Source organism: Desmodus rotundus, chromosome 13 (assembly GCF_022682495.2).
Source record: "Desmodus rotundus isolate HL8 chromosome 13, HLdesRot8A.1, whole genome shotgun sequence".
In the NCBI taxonomy this organism is placed as follows: Eukaryota; Metazoa; Chordata; class Mammalia; order Chiroptera; family Phyllostomidae; genus Desmodus; species Desmodus rotundus.
This window is the reverse complement of record NC_071399.1, coordinates 91436198-91455803: the sequence shown is the minus strand read 5'-3', so window position 1 is coordinate 91455803 and position 19606 is coordinate 91436198. Positions and strand designations below refer to the sequence as shown.

The 19606-nt window shown below is 49.8% G+C and overlaps 1 protein-coding gene across 4 annotated transcripts in view; it reads left to right on the top strand.

The window, feature by feature from the left end:
• Nucleotides 1–19606, top strand: part of STARD13 (StAR related lipid transfer domain containing 13) — a 359221-nt gene that overhangs the window by 299952 nt on the left and 39663 nt on the right. For all 4 annotated transcript variants that reach the window (XM_053916849.2, XM_053916850.1, XM_053916848.1 and 1 more), the window contains 2 exons: nt 12763–12834; nt 15299–15380. In XM_053916849.2, the coding sequence (XP_053772824.1) occupies nt 12763–12834; nt 15299–15380 (154 nt within the window). The remainder of the gene's footprint in view (nt 1–12762; nt 12835–15298; nt 15381–19606) is intronic.

Here is a 19606-nt window from a genome sequence, read left to right as displayed (position 1 = left end):
TCACTCACAGGCAACAAAGCAGGGGCAGGCTGGGCCCTTTCGGAAGGTGCATAGAGCTTTCTCCGTCTTGGGCTGAGTGTGAGCGCCTCACGGGAAGAACAAGTGAGTCAGGGAACGCGATGAAGCCTTGCACCCTCAGCAAATACGGCTCCTCCGTAACAACATAGGCAGGCGAGAACTTTCTGGGCTTCTGAGTTCTATCCCCAAAACCCCAGGTCAAGAACCACTAGTTCATCATGCCTTAGCCTACGTGAGACAGACTTCCTCTCAGTTTTTAACAGGTAAATAAATGTGTGTGAGTTTGTGTGTGTGTGTGTTGATACATCTTTTTTGTTTATTTGGGGGGCAAAAGGTTCAAAGAGGACTGCTTTCTAAATTTCCTGTCCAGCATCAGGCATAATTTGAGTCACGACATGTTTGTTACAGTCACAGTAAGCGCACGTTTGAACTTCTTCCCCATCGCCCCTCACAGAGACGATCTCTGCATACACACCTAGGGTGTTTTCAGCAGGGGGACGACCTGGCAGGGGGCTGTCTGGGAGACTCACGACCCCTTGAGGTCACTGAACTTGGGCTCGGCATGAATCTCAGCTTCTCCCAGTCATTACTCCACGGGAAGCCCATGTTCCTTGCTCACAATTTATTTATTTGTTCGGGGTTTTTTCCTCATAACATGGAAAAATAATCATCTGGGGGCTTTTCCCTTGATGCAGCCTGCGTGTCTGGTACAGACTTCGTTCCCAGGGCTCCGCTGGGTTTGCTGCTGTGTAAACACGTTTGCCCCGAGACTCCCACCTGCCACGCACGCGGCTGCTAACATCTGACCCGTGCACGGGCAGCCCATTGCGCACTAGCGTCTCGGGGCTGTCTCCGCCGACCTGGTGTTCGGACCCCGCGAGTCACGCCTGCGGAGGCCCGGCGCCATCCGCAGTCTCCTCACGGTGCACTGCGGACACTCATCATATCTAGTTAAACAGCATCTCATTGTACGAGCCGAGCTTCCTGCAGCACAATATTAAACAGAAAGGGTGCAACGGAATCTTCTAGAGCAGGGGTGTCCAACCTTCTGGTGTCTCTGAGCCACCCTGGGAAAAGAGTTGTCTCGGGCCACACATCAAATACACAAACACTAACAACTGATGAGCAAAGGAAAGGTCTGTGCATAATTTTCGTGATATCCGCCGCCACCGATAAGCAAAGACGTCCTCACATAATAACCCTAATTATGCAGCGGCCCTTTCGACAATCTTTTAAAATCGTAGAGCAGGTCCCGAGTTTTTGGTCACTAGTATAGACAATGTACACATCTAAGTACTAAAACTTAGTATAAAAGTTAGTAATAAAACTAAGTAGTGTTTTAAGTACATTTACGATTTTGAGTTGGGCTGCATTCAGAGCCATCCTGGGCCACAGGTCGGACACCCCCGTGAATGTAAAACGTGAATCTCCTGTTAGATTCCTGTCATAAGGAGAAGCAGGGTGCAGGGGCCGGGTGGCACTTGGCTCCACAGTACCCCTGCAGGCACAGGTGGGGGAGTAAACATGCACGTGAGGAAGACCATGGGCTCACAAGGATGCCCTACCCGGGGTCAGGGGATGCTGCGGAAGGACTGGTTAGCTCGCCATCTTCCGGCTCCAACCTCATCTCATGTTCTAAGCTTGTCTTACTCTGACCCATGGAGGATTTTGCTTTCTTAGAATGTAGGGTGGCCCAGGTATGCCTTTGTCTTCCCTGGTTGATTCAGAGGCCTTCAGGGCCGGACCAGCCACCCACAGCCACACATCCTCCCACGGTGCTCAACAACAGGTTTGCACATGGTGGGCACTCAGCAGGTGTCTGTGGGATAAATCAGTAGACAAGTGCCTTCTATTTCTGAAGGCCAACTGAAGGGGGGCTGAATGGAGAGAATCAGAGGCCATCGGGACCACCCCTTTCTAGTACGGGGAGTAACAATACGCCCCTCCCCTCTGCTGTGGTAATAGCAGCAAACACGGTGCCCCGGGTACTCGGCTGATCACTTCGAAGGCAATCACTGATCTCGACCCTACAGCAACACTCAGAGGTAGACACTGTTGTCTGCTCCCATTTCAGAGGTAAGGAGACCGAGGCATGCTGAGGTTGACTTAGGCAAGGTTATGAAGGGCGTGCAGGCGAAGCCAGGACTGGCCCTCAGTGCTTGCTTCTGTCTGCTTTGTGGGGTGTTACCTATCCTGTCTCATACGCCTGCTAATACCCTCAAATACCGAAACATCTTCCAACCAAGTGGACTCTTTTTTAGAAGTTAATTCGTAAATCTCAGTATCAGTGTTCAACAAGAGAAGGAAGTTGAGTTTTGTTTAAGTAGTAGGTATGCCGTCACTTAAGAGCAAAATTAAATTAGACCGTAATAATATCTTCATTGTAGACGCTGCTTTAAAGCAAAAACATTAGCCCTGCACAAAAATAAAACTGTTTTGTTCTAAAGAGATGCATTATCAGTGAATCTGCTAGTTGTGTAAATTTGGGGCACATTTTGCATTTGGTTATTTAAAGGATTTGAGGAGTCACCTAGACTCCAAATAGCCATCTAGTTATTAAAACAAGATGAGGAGTTTTTCTGTACTTGGACTAGTTTATTTGTTTTGTTTTGTTTTTTAAGAGTAACCTTGAAACTCTGGCAACGCCCTTCAGAAAATACCAGTTTCTTACACAAAGTTTTGAAACACATCTTTGAAATTACCTACATGTGCAGGAGGTCAAAGACAAGCCGAACAGCTGCTACATAAAATCTCCACTTTCCAAATACCAGGGAGGAGGAAGAGGTGGGAACATGGTCCAGGATCTACCCTTGACTTTGAACTTCCTGCCTTGTGTTAGTTTAAGACATCCCTGTAGCATCATTTAAACATAGTTCTGCTGTATGAATAAACTTCCACTTGGAATTTCCTTTTTGAAGTCTGCTGAGAATATAAATTAGAACCATATGAGATGTGTCTTAATCCAGAATGTAAAATAGCCTGAGAAATGTCAGCCCAGAAGCACGCCCTGAAATGCACGCACCGGGGTGCTCGCTCTGGAGGAGTGCTTTTGTTTGGAAGGAAAGCCTCCAGAGAGCCGGGTTTATTATTTTTAGCCCATCATTGCGGAAGCCTGAATTGATTTTTTTTTTAAAGATGCTTTTGAAAGTGATGGCAATAAGCCATCTAGAATGTTTGCGAAGGGCATCTTTTGGCCTGGAAAGAGGTGCCAAGGCCCTGTTCAGTGAAAAATCAGATTACAGTTTCGTGTAAAGATTATATAAAATAGACAGTATACTTATCCCAGATACATACACATCTTCATTTAAAAAAAAGAATTAGAGACTTTATGCCGACAAAATGTCAGTTGTTGGGTGGTAGAATCAGAGCAAATTTTTCTCTTTCTTTCTCCGTTTCTTTCTTCCTTTCTATAGAGTATCAGATCATTGAAATTACTGTTTTTGATTTTTTAAAAAATAAGTAAGTGTGGCATCTGGACTAGAGTGTTCGCATCTCTCTGGCTGCCTTCCTCGAATGTGGCTGGAGCCCGGAGTTTTCGGTGCTCAGCCTGCCGTGGGGTCGGTTCTCCCACACGCCCCGGCCGGGGGAGGGGCACGCGGAGGTCCGCATTGTCTGTAACCAGCATCCCCAGAAACCCCTCACGGTGCCCGTTTGCTGGTGCTGCAGTCACGAAAGGGTCCTGGGTAGCACTTTTACATTTGCCCCTTCGGTCTCTGCTCTTTCCTTTTAATAGTACCCTTCGCCTTGGTTTGTGTGCGCCTGCGTGGGCGTTTCACGTCTTAGGTTTACGTTTCATTGCAGAGGACATGTTGTCACTTTTATCTCTTACTTAAGTCTGTTCTTAGGGGACAGGATTCTTTTGTACTCGAACTCAGTGAGAATTTGGGCAAGCGCATTAGTCAAGACTTGGGTATTGGCTGCACGGACAAAAATGGGTGCGTGTCCAAAGCTAGTCGGGGGATTACATCCACACTGTGTCGGGCGGAGCGGCCTGAACTTCCAGGTGGACGCAGTGGGTGTTTACCTGCCGTGTCCTGCTGCGGCCTCCCACTCAAAGTTTCAAGAGGTCCGTCTGAGGTTTTCGGGCAATAATTATCACGATCTAAGGAATTCTTTAAAATTAGAAGTTACTGCTATATAAATCCAACTCTTCAGAGATTTTTAAACTTTTGTGTTTTCAATGTTTAAAATTTTGTAGTAGTTTCTGTAGCTTTTGAAAACCTATTTGAGTGCGTTTGGGGCACACTTGTGGGAAAGTCAGTTGACTTCAATATCAGTGCGCCATGTGGCTAGATCGTGGCCTGACACAGTTCACTGACGTGACACGGAGGCCAGGCCGATGAAGGACAGGGTGCCGACGTGAAGTTTCTCACCTCTGCAGTGGGGAGCTTAACCTCTTCCCGCCCCAAGTCAGGCAGAGCTGTTTCAACTACCTGGGCTCCTTTTCCGTTGTTTTCCAAAAGGGATATGTATCGCTTCTCGGCCTTTTGGCTCAGATCAAATGTAAAAGGGCGATGTAATGTCACGGTCTATTAATGGATTGCAAAATAACAATCTCAGTATTGAGAGAGCTATGCTCCAGGCTCAGCAGTCTGTGGCCGTGAAGAACGTGGAGAAAAGCAAGACAATAACTGAAAACCTAATAGAAACACTTAGTTCCTTGGATCTGGCTCGTATTTTCTGGGATGACTGACGTAAGTGTAGACCATCGTTCCCAGAAGCAGCGTCACAGCAGGCAGGTAGAAAGCATCCAGAAAACTGGCAAAGACACATTAAAGCATTCCCGGTAAATATTTGGTCCCGGTACATATTTAAAGATATTAAGCATACACACACATAACATCCACTATCAAGTTCTGACAGATAGTCAGATAACAAATTCTACTTGAGTTTGCTCATCTTTCTTTGGAATTGAATTAAACAAACACTAGTTCTGATTGGTCCGGGGAGCACAGCTGCTGAGAAGTTAACTGCACAAAGCCTTGGGCTGGGAGCCAGAAGCCTGGGGGCGGTATCTTGCCAGGCTACCCCCCAAAGAAGGGAGAGACTGGAAGAGGATTCTTGGAGTCATTTCATTCTCACAGATTCTGAGCTTCTTTAGAGCCCTGCAGGGTACATTTCTGGAAACTTCTGGTGTCACTGGAGTACTCAGAGCTGTAAAAGAGTTGGGCTAAGCAACCAAAATAGCAGATAAGCCTTTACAAGTACAGACTTTCAGATATGGCTGAAAGCATGTATAGAAGGGGTTTGCATCTTTAAAGACATGCATAATTTTAAGACTTGAGAAAATAAAGGTCTTAAAGCAATACAGGATAGGAGAGTACCTGTCCACAGCCAAGAAAGCTGACTCCCTCATGGTGGTGGAACTGCTCTAAAGTAGTTGTCTTCCTCGGGCAAGGAGTCACTGGCGTGACAGGGAGGGGCGGGAAAGGACCCTTCTGATCCTGGCAGGCTGGCTGACCTGTGGAAGCTACGGCTTGGCTGAGAAGCCAGGTGGAAGTCAGCTCTCGTGAGCTATTATTCTCCAGCTTGCAAGAGGAGCCAAGAAGCTGAGTTAGAGAGAGACCATCTCCAGAAGCTCACACTCCTGCCCCAAGACAGGGAACTCAGGACTCCCCTGTCCCAGCAGGTCCACCTGCAGGCACTTCGCTCAATGCCTGCGTGGCCGGCCCTCCCTCCCGTTGTCTGAATCCGCTCTCGGTCCCCCTGCCTTGCATTTTCGTTGCTTAAATGACTCCACCCGTTGGCTGTCTCAGGGGTAAGAGGCCAGCAGTGGCTGCACACCCTCAGAATGTGGGGTGTCTGAGTGCTTGCGTAGGCGTGCGGCCTCCCTGAGAAACCCCACAGGTGCCGGGGGACCCTCTGCACCAAGTGAAAGCGGCAACTGAAGGCCACTCTGCCTCCTGGCGAACTGGCCAGAGAACTGCCAGGGCAGAACCTGTTTGGCTGGTAGAGCGAGTATTTCCTGCTTTCTTTGTCTCTGAGATTGGGGGGGTTGGGGGAGGGAGGTAGTTGTTTTTAATTTTTTATATTATCAGGAATATGGGCATGAAGTGAAGAATGTTCTTGCTCAGTTGCAGCTGATCATTTCACTTTCGGGGGGTGTGTGTTAGTGAGTGTGTGTGCTCCCACTCACACATGCGGGTGCGCGGGAGCGGTGAACGAGGACGGTGCTTTACTCTTTCCACGCCCACACTGGCCTCACGGGGAAGCAGAATTCCCAGCAGACGTGACTACTGAGAGGGCCTGCACCCTGTCTGGGACACGCTGATGACGGCTCAGTGACGGTGTCACCCGGGAGCCCAGCTCCAGAGTCCCCTGTGTGAGCTTCCTCCATGAGCACCTGGCTGAGAGCGGTGCTGCATTAGCTGGTGCCGATTTACGTCACTGTCACAGACTATCCTCCAAGCGGCAATGGCACAAGACCTTGTCACGTCACGTGTCAGCAGTGGCTCCACTGTCACTTTGGGGAGCCGAGCCGAGGGGACAGTCTCTGTCCGAGACTCGCTGGCCTCGTGGGAAGGTGACGAGAGCAGGAGAGGGGGCAGGACCAGCGACCGCCCCTGCGGAGCTTTGCTTGGCACCAGCAGACGTTGCTGCTGTCCCTGCTACGTGGGCCAAAGAGGGGCGTCTGGCCAGGCAGCGCGTCCACGGGACAGGACACATGTGCCTCCTGGCTGGAGGAAACCTGCAGGTCATACGGCCCCTGGGAAGGGCAGGGAATCGCTGGGAACATGGAAGGGAGGAAACGTGTGTTTGTGTGTAGATATGCTTTCATTATAAATTTAATAATTAAATTAATAATAACAAATTAAATGTATGTGTTGTATATGTTACATACCATAAAAAGCACTTTTTAATATTTATATGGATAATAAATTTTACATGAATCACCTCTTTAGTGTGGTTGGGAAAATTACTTTTTAATATGTAAACTCTCTTTATCATCTTTATGTGTGATTTTTTTTTAACCACACGGCAAAAAGTGATTAAAAACAACCCTGAGTGACTAGGAACAGACCTACTACTTGGGTAGAGAATTTGCATGGCCCTCTTTTGCAAAAACAGAAATGATTTCTAAGTGGCTGGATTTGCTGTGAATCCAGCTCGCAGGAGACACGGCGAGTCCTGGGAAATACGGCTGGTGTGTAGAATCAGTGATGGAGCGCGTGTCTCTTCACATCTGCGATTCATGCTTCCCAGAAAGGAACACACACAACGCAGCCGTGGATCTCTGTGTAAACGTAGTTACACAGGAGTGTATCTGTAGTTAACCGTCAGCCGGCACCAAGATACTCCGCTGCACATCAAGGAAAAAGTGTCCCTCAGTTCTAGGGGTCTGAAATGAGCATTTACTAGTTTTCCACTGATGAATATTCAGTGGTGAATAATCTTAAATTTATTCTAAATAACCTCTATGTTGACTCCTATCAGTAACTTAAAATGTCATAGAAGGAAAATATTATGCACATTAGAAAAAATATATATGTATTTGGTATACATTGAAGACTTGTTCAGACCTTCTTACATAGCAATAAACGTTTTGTGTAATTCAGAGAGTGCAAAGGGGTGGAGCCTGCCGCCAGGACTCGCTGTTGCGCCCTGCACTTGTGATCACAGTTGTTAAGCCCTCCTGGGAGGCGGCTGGGGTCTCTCTCACGTCCATCGTTCACACCCACACAGACAGGATGGATACTCTGGCATTGACTGTGACAAAGCTGGCCTGCGTGCGGCCCAGGAAACACACCTTCGATACCTGGGGCTTCCCTGGAGAAGTTGCACCTGGAGTCAGAGGCGTCGTTGGTCCCAAGCAGTATGTGACTAGTGAAGTGACTTCAGCCACAGAAGTCACCCTAAGTCAGCCTCAGTGAGCTGAGGAAACATTAACGCCTGGGATGCGCTTTGAGAGCGGTTATTGCACCCACCGCAGATGTCTCGTGGCGGCAGAGTCCCCACTGCCTGTCAGAAACAGGGTGCCCGCCTTCTTAGCCAGTGCCAGTGAAGAAACAAAACACCGTCCTCGGCCTGCTGGTCTAAATCTCCGGGAGAGCCGCGGTGTTTTCCTTCCCCACTCCTCCTGAGTCCTTTCAATGAGCATTTAGGAAGGAAGACCGACTTCACTTGAAGCCGGCTTGTCCATTGACATTCGGATTTGTAAGAACAACATAAATACATACATCTGCATATAACCACTTTATAAATGACCCACGGGAGACCAGGTTCCTTCAGGCCAGCTACTTTTCTGACGATGATAAAGTTTAACGTGGGCCCAAATTTAAAATTTTGGTCGTTTGGAAAGAATAGTATTCCCTGGGTTAGCTATGAAAGGAAAAGTATTGGCTATGCTGAGATTCATGCAAACCAAAATGTACTTCAAGTGCTTGGCTGGGAGAACACACTGTTCCCGAGCGTTCTAGAAACAGCACTTGAACGATTCCATGGGCCTGAAACACGAGCCAAGGCCAGCAAACCCGGTTGGCAAACTTGCTGAGCTCGACATAACTCCTTACTTGGCTGAGCCCAGTCCACCTGCCTGCAGCCAGACCTCACCAGAGGGCCTTCCTTTCAAGAAACAGCTCGTCAATCTCTTTAAGTCACACTGGCTCCCAGCCTTCTCCACAATCCGTCTTCGTTGGTGTGGTCCTCCTGAACTGTCTTCTCTTGCTTGGATGGCATGACCTCCCGGGGGTGAAATACCATTGGCCATAGTCAAAAATCAAGTATTTAAAAAATAGGCATCAATCTCAACACAGAGTAAAGGTCCCTTTTTTGCCAACGGTATTATTATAGGGGGAAATACTCACAGTGTATTATTATGTGAGAAAATTCATCGACCAAAGAAGTTACCATGTTACCATTTCGATAAGCACCACACTGATAATAGCAGGTGTTAGTAATGGCACAGGAGCTGACCTTTTTCTTTCCGCGTGCCTTTCTGCATGTTTTAGGTTTGTAGCCCTGAGCGTGTATAATTGAGGAACATGATAGTACTTTCTAAGACCAGCGTGCAGGCCCTGGCTGATTCCCAGGTGACTTCACTCTCATTCCCGTGGACGCGCACCTTGCTGGACAGCCAGTGAGACGGTCGCCCCCCACACCCCCACTGTGTCCGTCTCTCCAGACAGGGGTCACACCGTGTTCTAAGCATGTGCATCTGAGGCAAAGCAAGTGTCTCTCCCTGGGGCAGAATCAGAGACGTGGCAGAAGAGGATGCTGAGCACCAAACCGTCTTCTGGACTTACGGGGTGAAGAGGGTTTTTTGGTTTGGGAACAGGTCAAGCAACCAATTGAAAAAACGTGACATCCACCTGTTCAGCCATTGGATTCAGCCCCGAAGAGCTCTTGATTAAAGATGCCAGTGTTCTTTGGTCCTTTTAGACCAAGGGGAGTGGGGTGCTCTTCAGGAACACGTGATCCCTGTGGGGTGGCAGTGATGGCCAAGGACTGTGGCCAGGGCAAAGGGGGGGTGCCAGCCCCCCCTAAACCACATGAGAGGGGTTCTTAACTTTGAGACTTCTGTTGTCTGAAGAAGTGGGGGAGGATGTTGGGCAAGCAAAAGTAGATACCCGCTGGAGTGAAACAGAACTGGTTTTTACATAGAATGATTACAACAATTTGATTGAAACTCAATCACGGTTATAAGCCAAATAGGTTGAACTTTCTCCAGGAATGCACTGCTGTGACCTCTGTAGAGGTCTGTCCTGGGACACGCTCTGGTTCCACCCCATACTTTGGTTGCCATGGGAGATGGGCAGCGGGTTTGTGCTTGTCCTTGCAGCCCTGGAGCTGCTGCAGGGGCAGATAGGGGTGTCAAACGGAGAACAAATAAAACTGGAAGTGTGATTGTGATGGCCCTGAAGGCTGTGCCATCACATTCCCCTGGGTAGCAGGCACACAGTCTAATAGGGACTTTCATACCCTCCTCAAATGTCACGCAACTCTTCCTAGGCCGATACGTGTGACATGACGGCACTGGCAACAGTGATTTCTTTCTCAGTCCCTTTGGCCACTGCAAGGGTTGTGGGCCCCGGGGGAAACGAGCAACTGCTGAGAGGTTTTAGCCGGGCCGTGCGGACCCAGGAGACTTGGAAGGCCTGTATTTTTCTCCACCTCAACTCGAGAGGCAAAGTCAGATTTGGCAGTGGTGCATTATGCCAGGTTGTTCGGTTTGTTCACTTTGTCCCTGGGGGGTAAACAAGAGCTCCTGTTGCCCTTAGGTTGAGACATCGAGGTGTTTGGCCTACAGCAAGAGCGGGGGATGTGTCCGAGAGATAGCTCAGGAGTAGAACAGTGCAGCAGCGAGTGGGGGGCGGGCAGGTGATGGCGAGGAGCCAGCGCCATGGCGGGGGTGTGGCTCCTTTTCATTCATTTTTTACTAATTGCAGTTTTTGTTGTCATCTGACTCTGAGATTGAAAAGCAGAATGCCTAATCCATTAAAAATAACAACTTGTTTGAGGATGTGATTTAGTTGGGTTCTGGCGGAGATTTGATTATTCATGTTTACGCATGCGTGGGATTTCAGTTTATTGTCTGTGTTGCTCTTATAAAATAAAATAGGATAAAGTGATTTCGAGGGCCTTTACATTGTCCAGGCCAGCCGGAGCCCCATTCCACAGTCCAGCCAGAGTCTTCAGTTCCGAAAGATGCGTTTCTGTAAGGGCCCTTGCTGCCCGCCCCTCCTTCCCCAGTGCCTGGGCCACACCCGCGCCCCCGCCCCTTTCCTAGGCTGGTGGAGTCTGTGCAGTTTCGTATACTCACTCTCCATCTCCTCTGAGCTCACTGTGTTATGGAGCCCCTGCCTCCCAGGTCTCCTCCCTTTGTTCCTCGCAGTCTGTCTCGCTGAGCCTCTCCTGCTTCATGCCGCATTCCCATGGCAGCAAAAGGAATCCTAAGATAGGAAAAGCACACTCTCCACGTAGCTCGCTTAGAAAACACAGAATGTGGTGCTCCTCTGAGACCCACTGATTCATAATTAAGTAGAGCACATCTAGAAATTAGATTTTTCTTCATTATGAACCACTGTATTATATTGAACTAAAAAGCAAACTTGAAGCTTGAACATTTCAAGGGCAAAATGTTCCAAATGTTCAGCAGTAACTGAGCACATTGTCTCCATGTTACGGTGAGAGGGTGCATTTGCACCGACCCCTGAAATGCCTGTGTGACTCTCTGAGTGACAGCTTTCACTCTCACGTGAGTGCCACATAGCACGTTGGAGGCCCCCAGGAATTGCTATCGAGTCAGCCAGCTCAGTACAGTTCCTCGGCCAGACTTGAACTTGTGGGTCTCAGAGACACCCCTCCGGATAGAGATGCTCCCACAGCGTTTGCCTCCCTCGGGTGTCCCGGGCGTCTCTGAGCGACACAGACACAGCAGGAAGAAGCACCCACAGCCACTGTGTCAGGGAGAACACTCAAGGTTTAGAAACTGTCCACCTTGGCAGGGACAGTGGCCTTAAAGACACCCACTGAAGCAGGCGCTCTAGGACAGAAGCCACCAACAGGCTGTGTCTCCCTGCATGAATGGCAAGCCTCAGTCCACGTCCAGCCAGATCAGTGGGCCGGGAATGTAGGTGTTTGCTCTTCCCTTTGGGGCCTGTGCAAGATCTGGCTGTTGGCTTATTTTCTGACACACAGCGGTCAGCTCTGTCACAGGACACACGACGCCGTACAGACAACGAGCTCTCCTGTGGATGCTTGGCTCGGCCCCACAGCTGACGGTCAGTGCCCCACCTCCCAACCCCGGTCCCTGCACACTTGGCTTTGGCTGTGGGGCCAAAGGAACAACAGAGTAAATGCCTTCGCAGGGCTCGGCCGGGCTCCTTTCCAGCAGCAGAGGAAGGGGCCTGTCGTAATAAGCTGTTTAATCTGGCTGGGAGAAAGTGAACTTGGGGCAGATGAACTTCGTTTCCTTGCATTCGTATTTATCAAACGTGGTGGCAGGGACATGATCCAGGACTCACAAGGTCAATACCGTACAGCCCTTCTTGTCTTCTGATGGTCCTGAGTGCTGGGGGAATGTCCTCAGTGAAAATGGTCCCCAAGGGGACTCGCCAGCCTCCTGGGTTTGGCCCCCAGGGGTTCTAGCAGCCCCTCAAACCTGTGTCTCAGGTCCACATAAGCGGCTTCTCTGTGCTGAGAAGCCATTCTACTGCACTCAGTGAAGGGACGTCTTGTTACAAGGTGTTGGGAATTATAAGCCATTTGAAGGTTAAAGAAATAATAATACCTTGGATTTCTGTAATACCTTTCTTCTTTAGGAAATACATTTTCCTAGAGTACTCAGTTGTATTCTTTCTTTCACTATTCCAAGAGTAAAAGAATAAAGGAATGTTCATAAATATTCTTAGCTTTATCTTTGGAAGTCAAAACAATTGTTTTGAGAAAAGGATCCCAGGGAAGGAAGGATTTCTTCCTCCCCAGTCCCCTGCTTCCTGGTGTGTAGATAAAGACGCTTTTCCCCACCCAACACTCCGCCTCTGTGTTCTATAATCTGTGGTTTTGTCGTTATCTGAGTTTGTATGGATCAACATTGCAGACAATCCTAGTAGACACACGCCAAGAACCCAGGTGATACGTGCTCTTTTTACACCCATTTCTGGAAGGCCCGTTTCGATGCACCTGCCTGGAACAGTGTTGCTTTGTAACAGCTTGCACCGGGCTCCCCAGTGTCTCCCAATGAAGAAGGTAGAGTGCCAGTGTGTGGCCTTGGGACTCACCCTCTCCCTTTCTTGTATTTTCCAGAAATCGAGGCGAAGGAAGCATGCGACTGGCTCCGGGCTGCCGGGTTCCCGCAGTACGCCCAGTTATACGAGGGTAGGCCAGCCTCCCTTCACCCTTTACAAAGAGAATGAATGAAAAATAAAGCCCGTTGATGCTGCACTGTGTTCTGACATCTAAGTCTTCTCTTACCTTTTTATTTTTTTTTAATTCTGTCTCTTTCCCTCGGCTTTGCCATAACCAGGGCTTATCCTGATGCCCATTCAGAAATGAGCCTCTGCCAAGCTCTGCCCTCTCTGGTCTCAGCCCCTGGCCACCAACCCCGACTCTGTCCCTCCCATCAGCGCTCTGCCATCAGCATCCCCCTGCACTAACTTCCTCTCTCCCTCTCCCTCCTCCTCTCCCCCCTCCTCCTCCTTGTTTTTCCTCTTTCTCTTCCTCTTCTTCATCTTCTTCATTTTCACCACTCTGTTTTCTTACAAGTACAATAAATTAGATGTTGATAAATTTTCTAGCAATAACAAAACTAATCCATCTTGGGACTTATCTTCAGTGCTACTTACTTTATAGGAACATGTTTAAGGTATAATTTTGGCCCAATGTGATGGGGGGGCGTGTAAGAAAGGTTCTTTCATCGCTAGTGTAATACTTCCTGTCGTTGATGTTTTCATTGACAGGTAATAAAATTACTCTCTATATCTTACTTACCTCTTAATTATAACCAAGGCTTCTAACGACTTCTCGGGTAGTCCGTGGTCAGGGTCCCAACAGTACACCGATGGCACACTCAAAATAATCAGGGGAGGGTTGATTTCTAAAAGTGTTCATTCAGCAGTTCATTGCAGGCTGGTGGACACAATAGCAACTTCTCTTCCCGGTGGCCAAACACTTATATAGGGTAGAAAAAATCAACAAAATTAATCTGAACTCATGGTGAATCTCATTCACTCACCTAGAAGCTCTGTTTCTGAGTTTAAAAAGCAAAACAAAACAAAAATTACTTATCCTGCTTCTCTTGCTTAAATTCCGTGAAGATAAAGGAGAGCAATCTCTGAGTGTGCTTCGAAGGCTAGAACCTCTGATAAAAGTTCTCCTAGAACTGTAGCCTGTTAGGCAACAAAGGGTCTTATCACTTGGGTCTAAGCAACCCTCACTCCCCTGCCCCTCGCCCCTCCCAACGCTGATTATGAAAGAAAGTCCCAGAAAGGGTAAGAGACTTTTCCAAGGTTAAAAGGTAGAAGAATCAGAATTAAAAATAGCGTCTCCTGAGCTTTTAATGCAGCATATTTTGTACTATAATCGCATTCTCTTTATGACCTCAAAATACTACGTGATTAAACATTAAGTGTCCATAAGTGCCTAAGAAGTAAAAGATGCCTCCCAAGTGCAAGGCTCCTGAGAGGCTGTGTTTCAGCCACACTCGTGGAATAAATGTGATCAGGGTAATGGCAGATGCCATGTGGAACTTACCACGGGCCAGCTTCTGCTCAAACTGTTCCTTAAAGGAATGACTGCTCATTAACATTCACGGCACTGTAAGGCGTTACAGTCATCACCAGCCCATCACCAGAAGAGGGTCAGCGCTGTGCGCGCAGGGCCAGGGTGGAAGCGGGGCTGACCTGGGCGTCTCTGTCCCTCATCCCCGTACAGTGTCCCTGCCTAGCAGCGCGAGGCAGTGTTCATCCTGGCACCACGTAGAACTCGCTCACGCTGCTCTTGTCACCAGAGGAGGACGCGTTTCTGTTCCCAGCTCACAGGAGGACTTAGACGTCCTTCGATGGAGTGTGACTGGCGAGGTGCAGGCAGGCAATATAAAGTGGGAGCGAGCAAGGATGGCAGGGCAGTGACGATGAACTGGCATCGCCCGTGAGCGGTGACCATGGCCTCTATTCCAACGATGCCCCAGTTCTCACCCCCGAATGAGAGGCGTCCTGAGCGTAGCCCGTGACCTCCAGCGCCAGCATAAACCGATGGTGGGGAAAAGTCACGATGATGGAATTTCTTTTTCTCTTTGGATAAAATCAGTTACTTGAATATTTCCCTTACACTCTGAAGAGATTCAAGATTTTGCCACAAAAGAAAAATTGGAGGCCCTTGAGCTTTTGGGTATTTTGGGACATTTATTTTTTCTGAAGGACAGAAAAAAAAAATCCCACAAAAACATCTGCCAAATTAAATATTTCATGAACTGGTCAGAACAGCGCTGAGAAGCCTTAGATGAATAGACAAGGTGTGAACGCGCTTCTCCGTGCCAGCAAATGTCTTGATAATTATGAGCTATAAAAATGCAGGCATTTAGTATTCCGTCCCATCCAAGGCCAAGGTTATGCTCACATTGCATTCTTCCTTTGCACCCTGAAAAGCACTTATTGAGATAAAAATAAAACTGCTTACCATCTTAAATGGCGCCAACACACTCCCCATCTTGGGTGGGGTGGTGGGGGGCTGCTGTCTAGATCACACGTGTGCACAAACACGGGGTGGCCCGAAGACGTGTGCCCCTCAGATTAAACGAGTCACGTGACATGAAGCCCTTTGTCTCCCTCTCTGTCTCTTCCAGATTCACAATTCCCCATCAACATTTTGGCTGTTAAGAACGATCATGATTTTCTTGAAAAGGACCTTGTAGAACCTCTTTACAGGTAAATCAGATGAAGTGTGTTTGGTTATTTCTGTTGTCTCCACTAGAGATGACTGGGGGCGGGGGGGGGGGGGGGCAGGGTCAATGGTTCGGTAGGTACCCATTGCTTGCCTGCTCTGTACAAAGCGACCTGGCTCCACGGAGCTTAAACCTCAGTGGGAGGCTTCAGAAAATAGACTGGACGAGCAAAGAGAGAGTGAGAGTTGTTGTAATTGGAGTGATTCTTATGACAGCTCTGTCTCCAAAAATGTCAGGAAGGAGGACATTTGGCTGGAGGTGTGTGAGCTGGGGTTCTCAAAGCATCGGAGTGGCAGGTGAGACAGAGGCCACAGAACAGTCACAGCGGGACGGACCGCAGGAGGCAGGCAGGGGATAGAGGCGGAGACGGAGGGAGCGGGGCCGAATGGAGCCCGTGTGGGTCCCTTTCCCTGTGTACGAGTTCCGCCACGACCCAGACTTCCCTCCCTCCAAGGAGTGGGAAGCAGGCTGGAGGAGGACCTGCAGGCGGAGGGGAATCACAGTGCTTTTCAATGTAGAGACCGATGGGCAGTGGGGCGGACACGCACCTGGCAGAGCAGCCAGGGGCTGTGATTTCATTCCCCTTCTCCCTCGGGCCCACACAGTGACAGGGCTGGTCTCAGGTTCTAGCTTCAAGCTTCGTGGGCAGTGCTTTTCTCATGCATGTTTGAAATGCGGAGCTAACGCGGAATCCTAAGGGGGGCCGTGGCGGGGGGCGCCGTAGCAGGAGGGCCCGTGGCTCCTGCCAGGTAAACGAAGGGGGATGAGAGGCATGCAGGGCTGGGGAGCCGATAGGCTCCTGGATGTGTCCCCCCACCCCCCAGGGATTTTCCTCCCCTGTGGTTTTCTGGAGTTTCTCACCTACGGGGACAGATGATGTCCTAGGTCCCAGTTTAGACTGGGGGAGTCATTGAAGAGCACCACCTGTTTTGGGGTTGGTTTTTTTTAGTGCCACCTTTTTGTTTGGCTTGGAAATATGCATCCCGAGGATGCTGATGGCAGGGAGGACCCCCTGCCTGGCCTGGACTCTGGACAGGCAGTTCTCGCGTTCAGTTCTCAGGAACCGGACAGATTCACTGTCTTTGCGGAAGGTCAGACCTCTGCAGTGGCGACTGCACCTCACCATGGCTGTGCTTACTCAGGCAGCTCTGGCACACAGTAGGTGCTCTGTAAATGTGTAACTGCAAGTCCACATAGTATATACAGTTTCTGTTATTGTAACAGCCACAGTTATAATTCCGTCTGGATGTTTTGGGTTGAATTTTTAATTGAAAACTATTTTGCCCCATGAGTAATAAAAATCTAATTGCAAATCTAAGCTCCTAGACCAGCTAATTGCAATGGAAACTGTATCTGGATGTAGGAATAGCCAAGGGGTCAAAATCACTTGCAAAGCTTGTCACCTTTAAGGCAAATGGCAGCAAATCGAAGGTCCCGAATGAGATTCTTAAGGAGAAGCAATATGTTCTGTTCACATTTTGGTGCTCGGTGGTCGCTCAGATCCCTAACGCAGGGCTGGAGGCTCAAGGCGGTCTCTGAACTTCTCATTCCGTGTCGGCCTGCGAGCCGTCTGCACGCTGACGCTTTTAGGGAACACGAGCTAACTATGGCGAGTATAAAGCAGGAGCACTCACTCCGTTCAGCTCTGGCTAGTGGAGGTTCGGGGTTGAATAGGATTGCCCCGTGCATCCGCCGGCGCCCCTCACCTTTGGGAGGGTTGTTAACGACCGTGACTTCACTCTCAAGACGTTACATGAAAACAATCAACAGTCTAGCACACGGAAGACAGCCGACACACTCAAAATATCCAACTCAATAAAGTTACCGGGAGAGTGAAAAATGTGTCTTGTTTTTATGGGAAAAACCATACCGACTTTTTGGCCAGCCCAGTACAAAAGTCCTGAGCACGAGTGAGGTCAGCCAGGGACAGCAGTGACAGCCAAGCCAGCGAGAGAGAAGGGGACCAAGAGGGACATCTGGGGACCCACCCCCAGGGGACAGAGGGGTGAGGGAGCCCACGGTGCCAGGGAGGGAGTGCTCCCCGCCCTCAGTTACCTCTGGGCTATTTCGGTTTTCCTTTCCGATTTTGAACTTCTCTCAGTGATGTCTGGTTGTGACCCCTGTTTCAACTTGGACTTGTTCTCACCAGATTATCTGCATGAGGTGCAGTTGCTGCCAAGAGTTTAAAAGCTAAGGGCGCCTCCTTGGACCGTTCCAATACAGGCCTGTGTGATTGAACACCGCTCGGCAGCCACGCAGTGCGAAGGAGCCCAGGACAACCTGGACTGTTTTTCTCTCGCAGCCGCTGTGGCCGTCCTCCTCTGCCGGTTTGCCCGCGGGGCTCATGCTCTCGCTCGACCCCTTGACGGTCGGAGCACCTAACGTTTAACATTATTTTCTGCACATGTAATGCACAGTGTGGTGGCTGCAGCTAACAATGCTGCATTGTACGTTTGAAAGGTGCTGAGAGAGACCTTAAAAATTCTCTTCGCAAGCAAATACTCGTGACGATATGGCAGTGGAAATCGACCAAACCTATGGTGGTAATCATTTTGCAGTAGATACAGCTGTCAGATCATTATGCTGTACTCCGTAAACTTATACGACATTGTACGTCAATTATATCTCAATTAAAAATGTGTTTTCTTCTGCGAATCACACAGTTCCACACACACACACACACACACACACACACACACGTCCTCCGTCCGCCAACACCATTCACACCCTCCCTTTTCTTTGCATACCTAGCCCTTTCCCTGCTGCTTCTTTGCTTCTCTCCCTCACTTGGGTGGGTAACCAGGGACAGCTGTTGGTGGGGTCCGGGCTGGAGGAGAGGTCAAGTGCAGAGCAGAGCAGGGGTGTGGCCTTCATGGGGTCTGCATTGGCAGAGTCTGCAGTGGCAGAGTGGCTGCCACTCCTGGACGCTGACGACATTCTTTTTCCCCTCCTGCTGGCTGGCCAAGCCCATCTGTCGGGCGGGCCTCCCGCCCTGCCCTGCAGGCTCTGATTTTTCTGTTATGCAAACTCCTGGGTGGGAGAGACCTCTCCCAGGCCCTGAGCTCGGCGTCTGCCCAGGAGGCCTGGCTGCTCCCTGGCAGCCGAATTGGATCCTGGCCTCACAACACTGGTCAGTCCTTTGTGACTTTGTTTCTGAACTTCTTAGGGCCACACCCGGAACACCCCTAAGCAGATAAGGCTCTAGCTCAACTGGGGGTGGGGCGAGCAGTGAAGCCTGTGGCCTGAAGCGGAATCGCAGGCTCCTAACAACACAGAAGCCCTGCCTGACATTCCTCTCGTGCCTCTGGCAGGAACTTTAGAGCCATCACAGGAAACTGGCCCGTTTGGGAGGCCTCGTGAGCAACCTGAAGTCTGGCCCTTGAAAAGTGCAGTGGGAATCTAAAGCGTGGGGAGCAAAGGGTTCCATGGTTTTCCTGTACATCTGCAGGACGGGGCCCTGCCAGGACTTGGGTCTCTGTGACAGCTGGGGCGCAGACCCCGCTCCAGGTCACCCTGACTGGCTCGGGAGCACACTGTGCTCGCCAGTGCCCGGCCCTCGCAGCACGACACAGGCTGCTGCCCTTCCTCGTTCTTCTGCAGACCCCTGGGGTCCTGGCCCCCTGGCCGTCCTCTCTCCCAGGTCCTCCCGGCTGTGTCCTCCAGCACCCATGCCTCACCCAGGTTGTGGTTGGCCATGGTGCCAGGACTTTGCCCCGGCTCCAAGTCCTCGGTAGTGGGGGCTGCTTCTCACTCAGTGGCGCATCCCGAGCGCTGGGTGCTCTATGGCTGGTACCAGGCCGGAACTCAATAAATGTAGGTTCGATGGAGCTGGAGCCTGGAAGAAAATAACCTGTCAGTTCACGGATTATTTTATTATTATTTATTGCTTCTACATGTTAAGGAATATTATGCTATATTAAATCATTCCTTTTCTGCTCAAAATATCCCAAATCTCTGTCGTTCTTATCTAAGCTCCTTAAAGGAAGCCTCTGCGCCCGCGGTGCATCTCCAGCCTCTCCGAGTCCACTCGCTCCTCAGCCCCGCCCACTCAGGCGTCCCAAAACTGCCCTCGCTGACTGCTGAGGTCAGCGGCCTGGTGCAGGCGTTCTGCCGCTTCCTCTTAAATTGCCACAACTAACCGACTCCCCTGCCTGTTCGTCCTGCCCTCTCCGTGACACCCAGTCCACGGCCTTCGGTTTCTGCTGACCT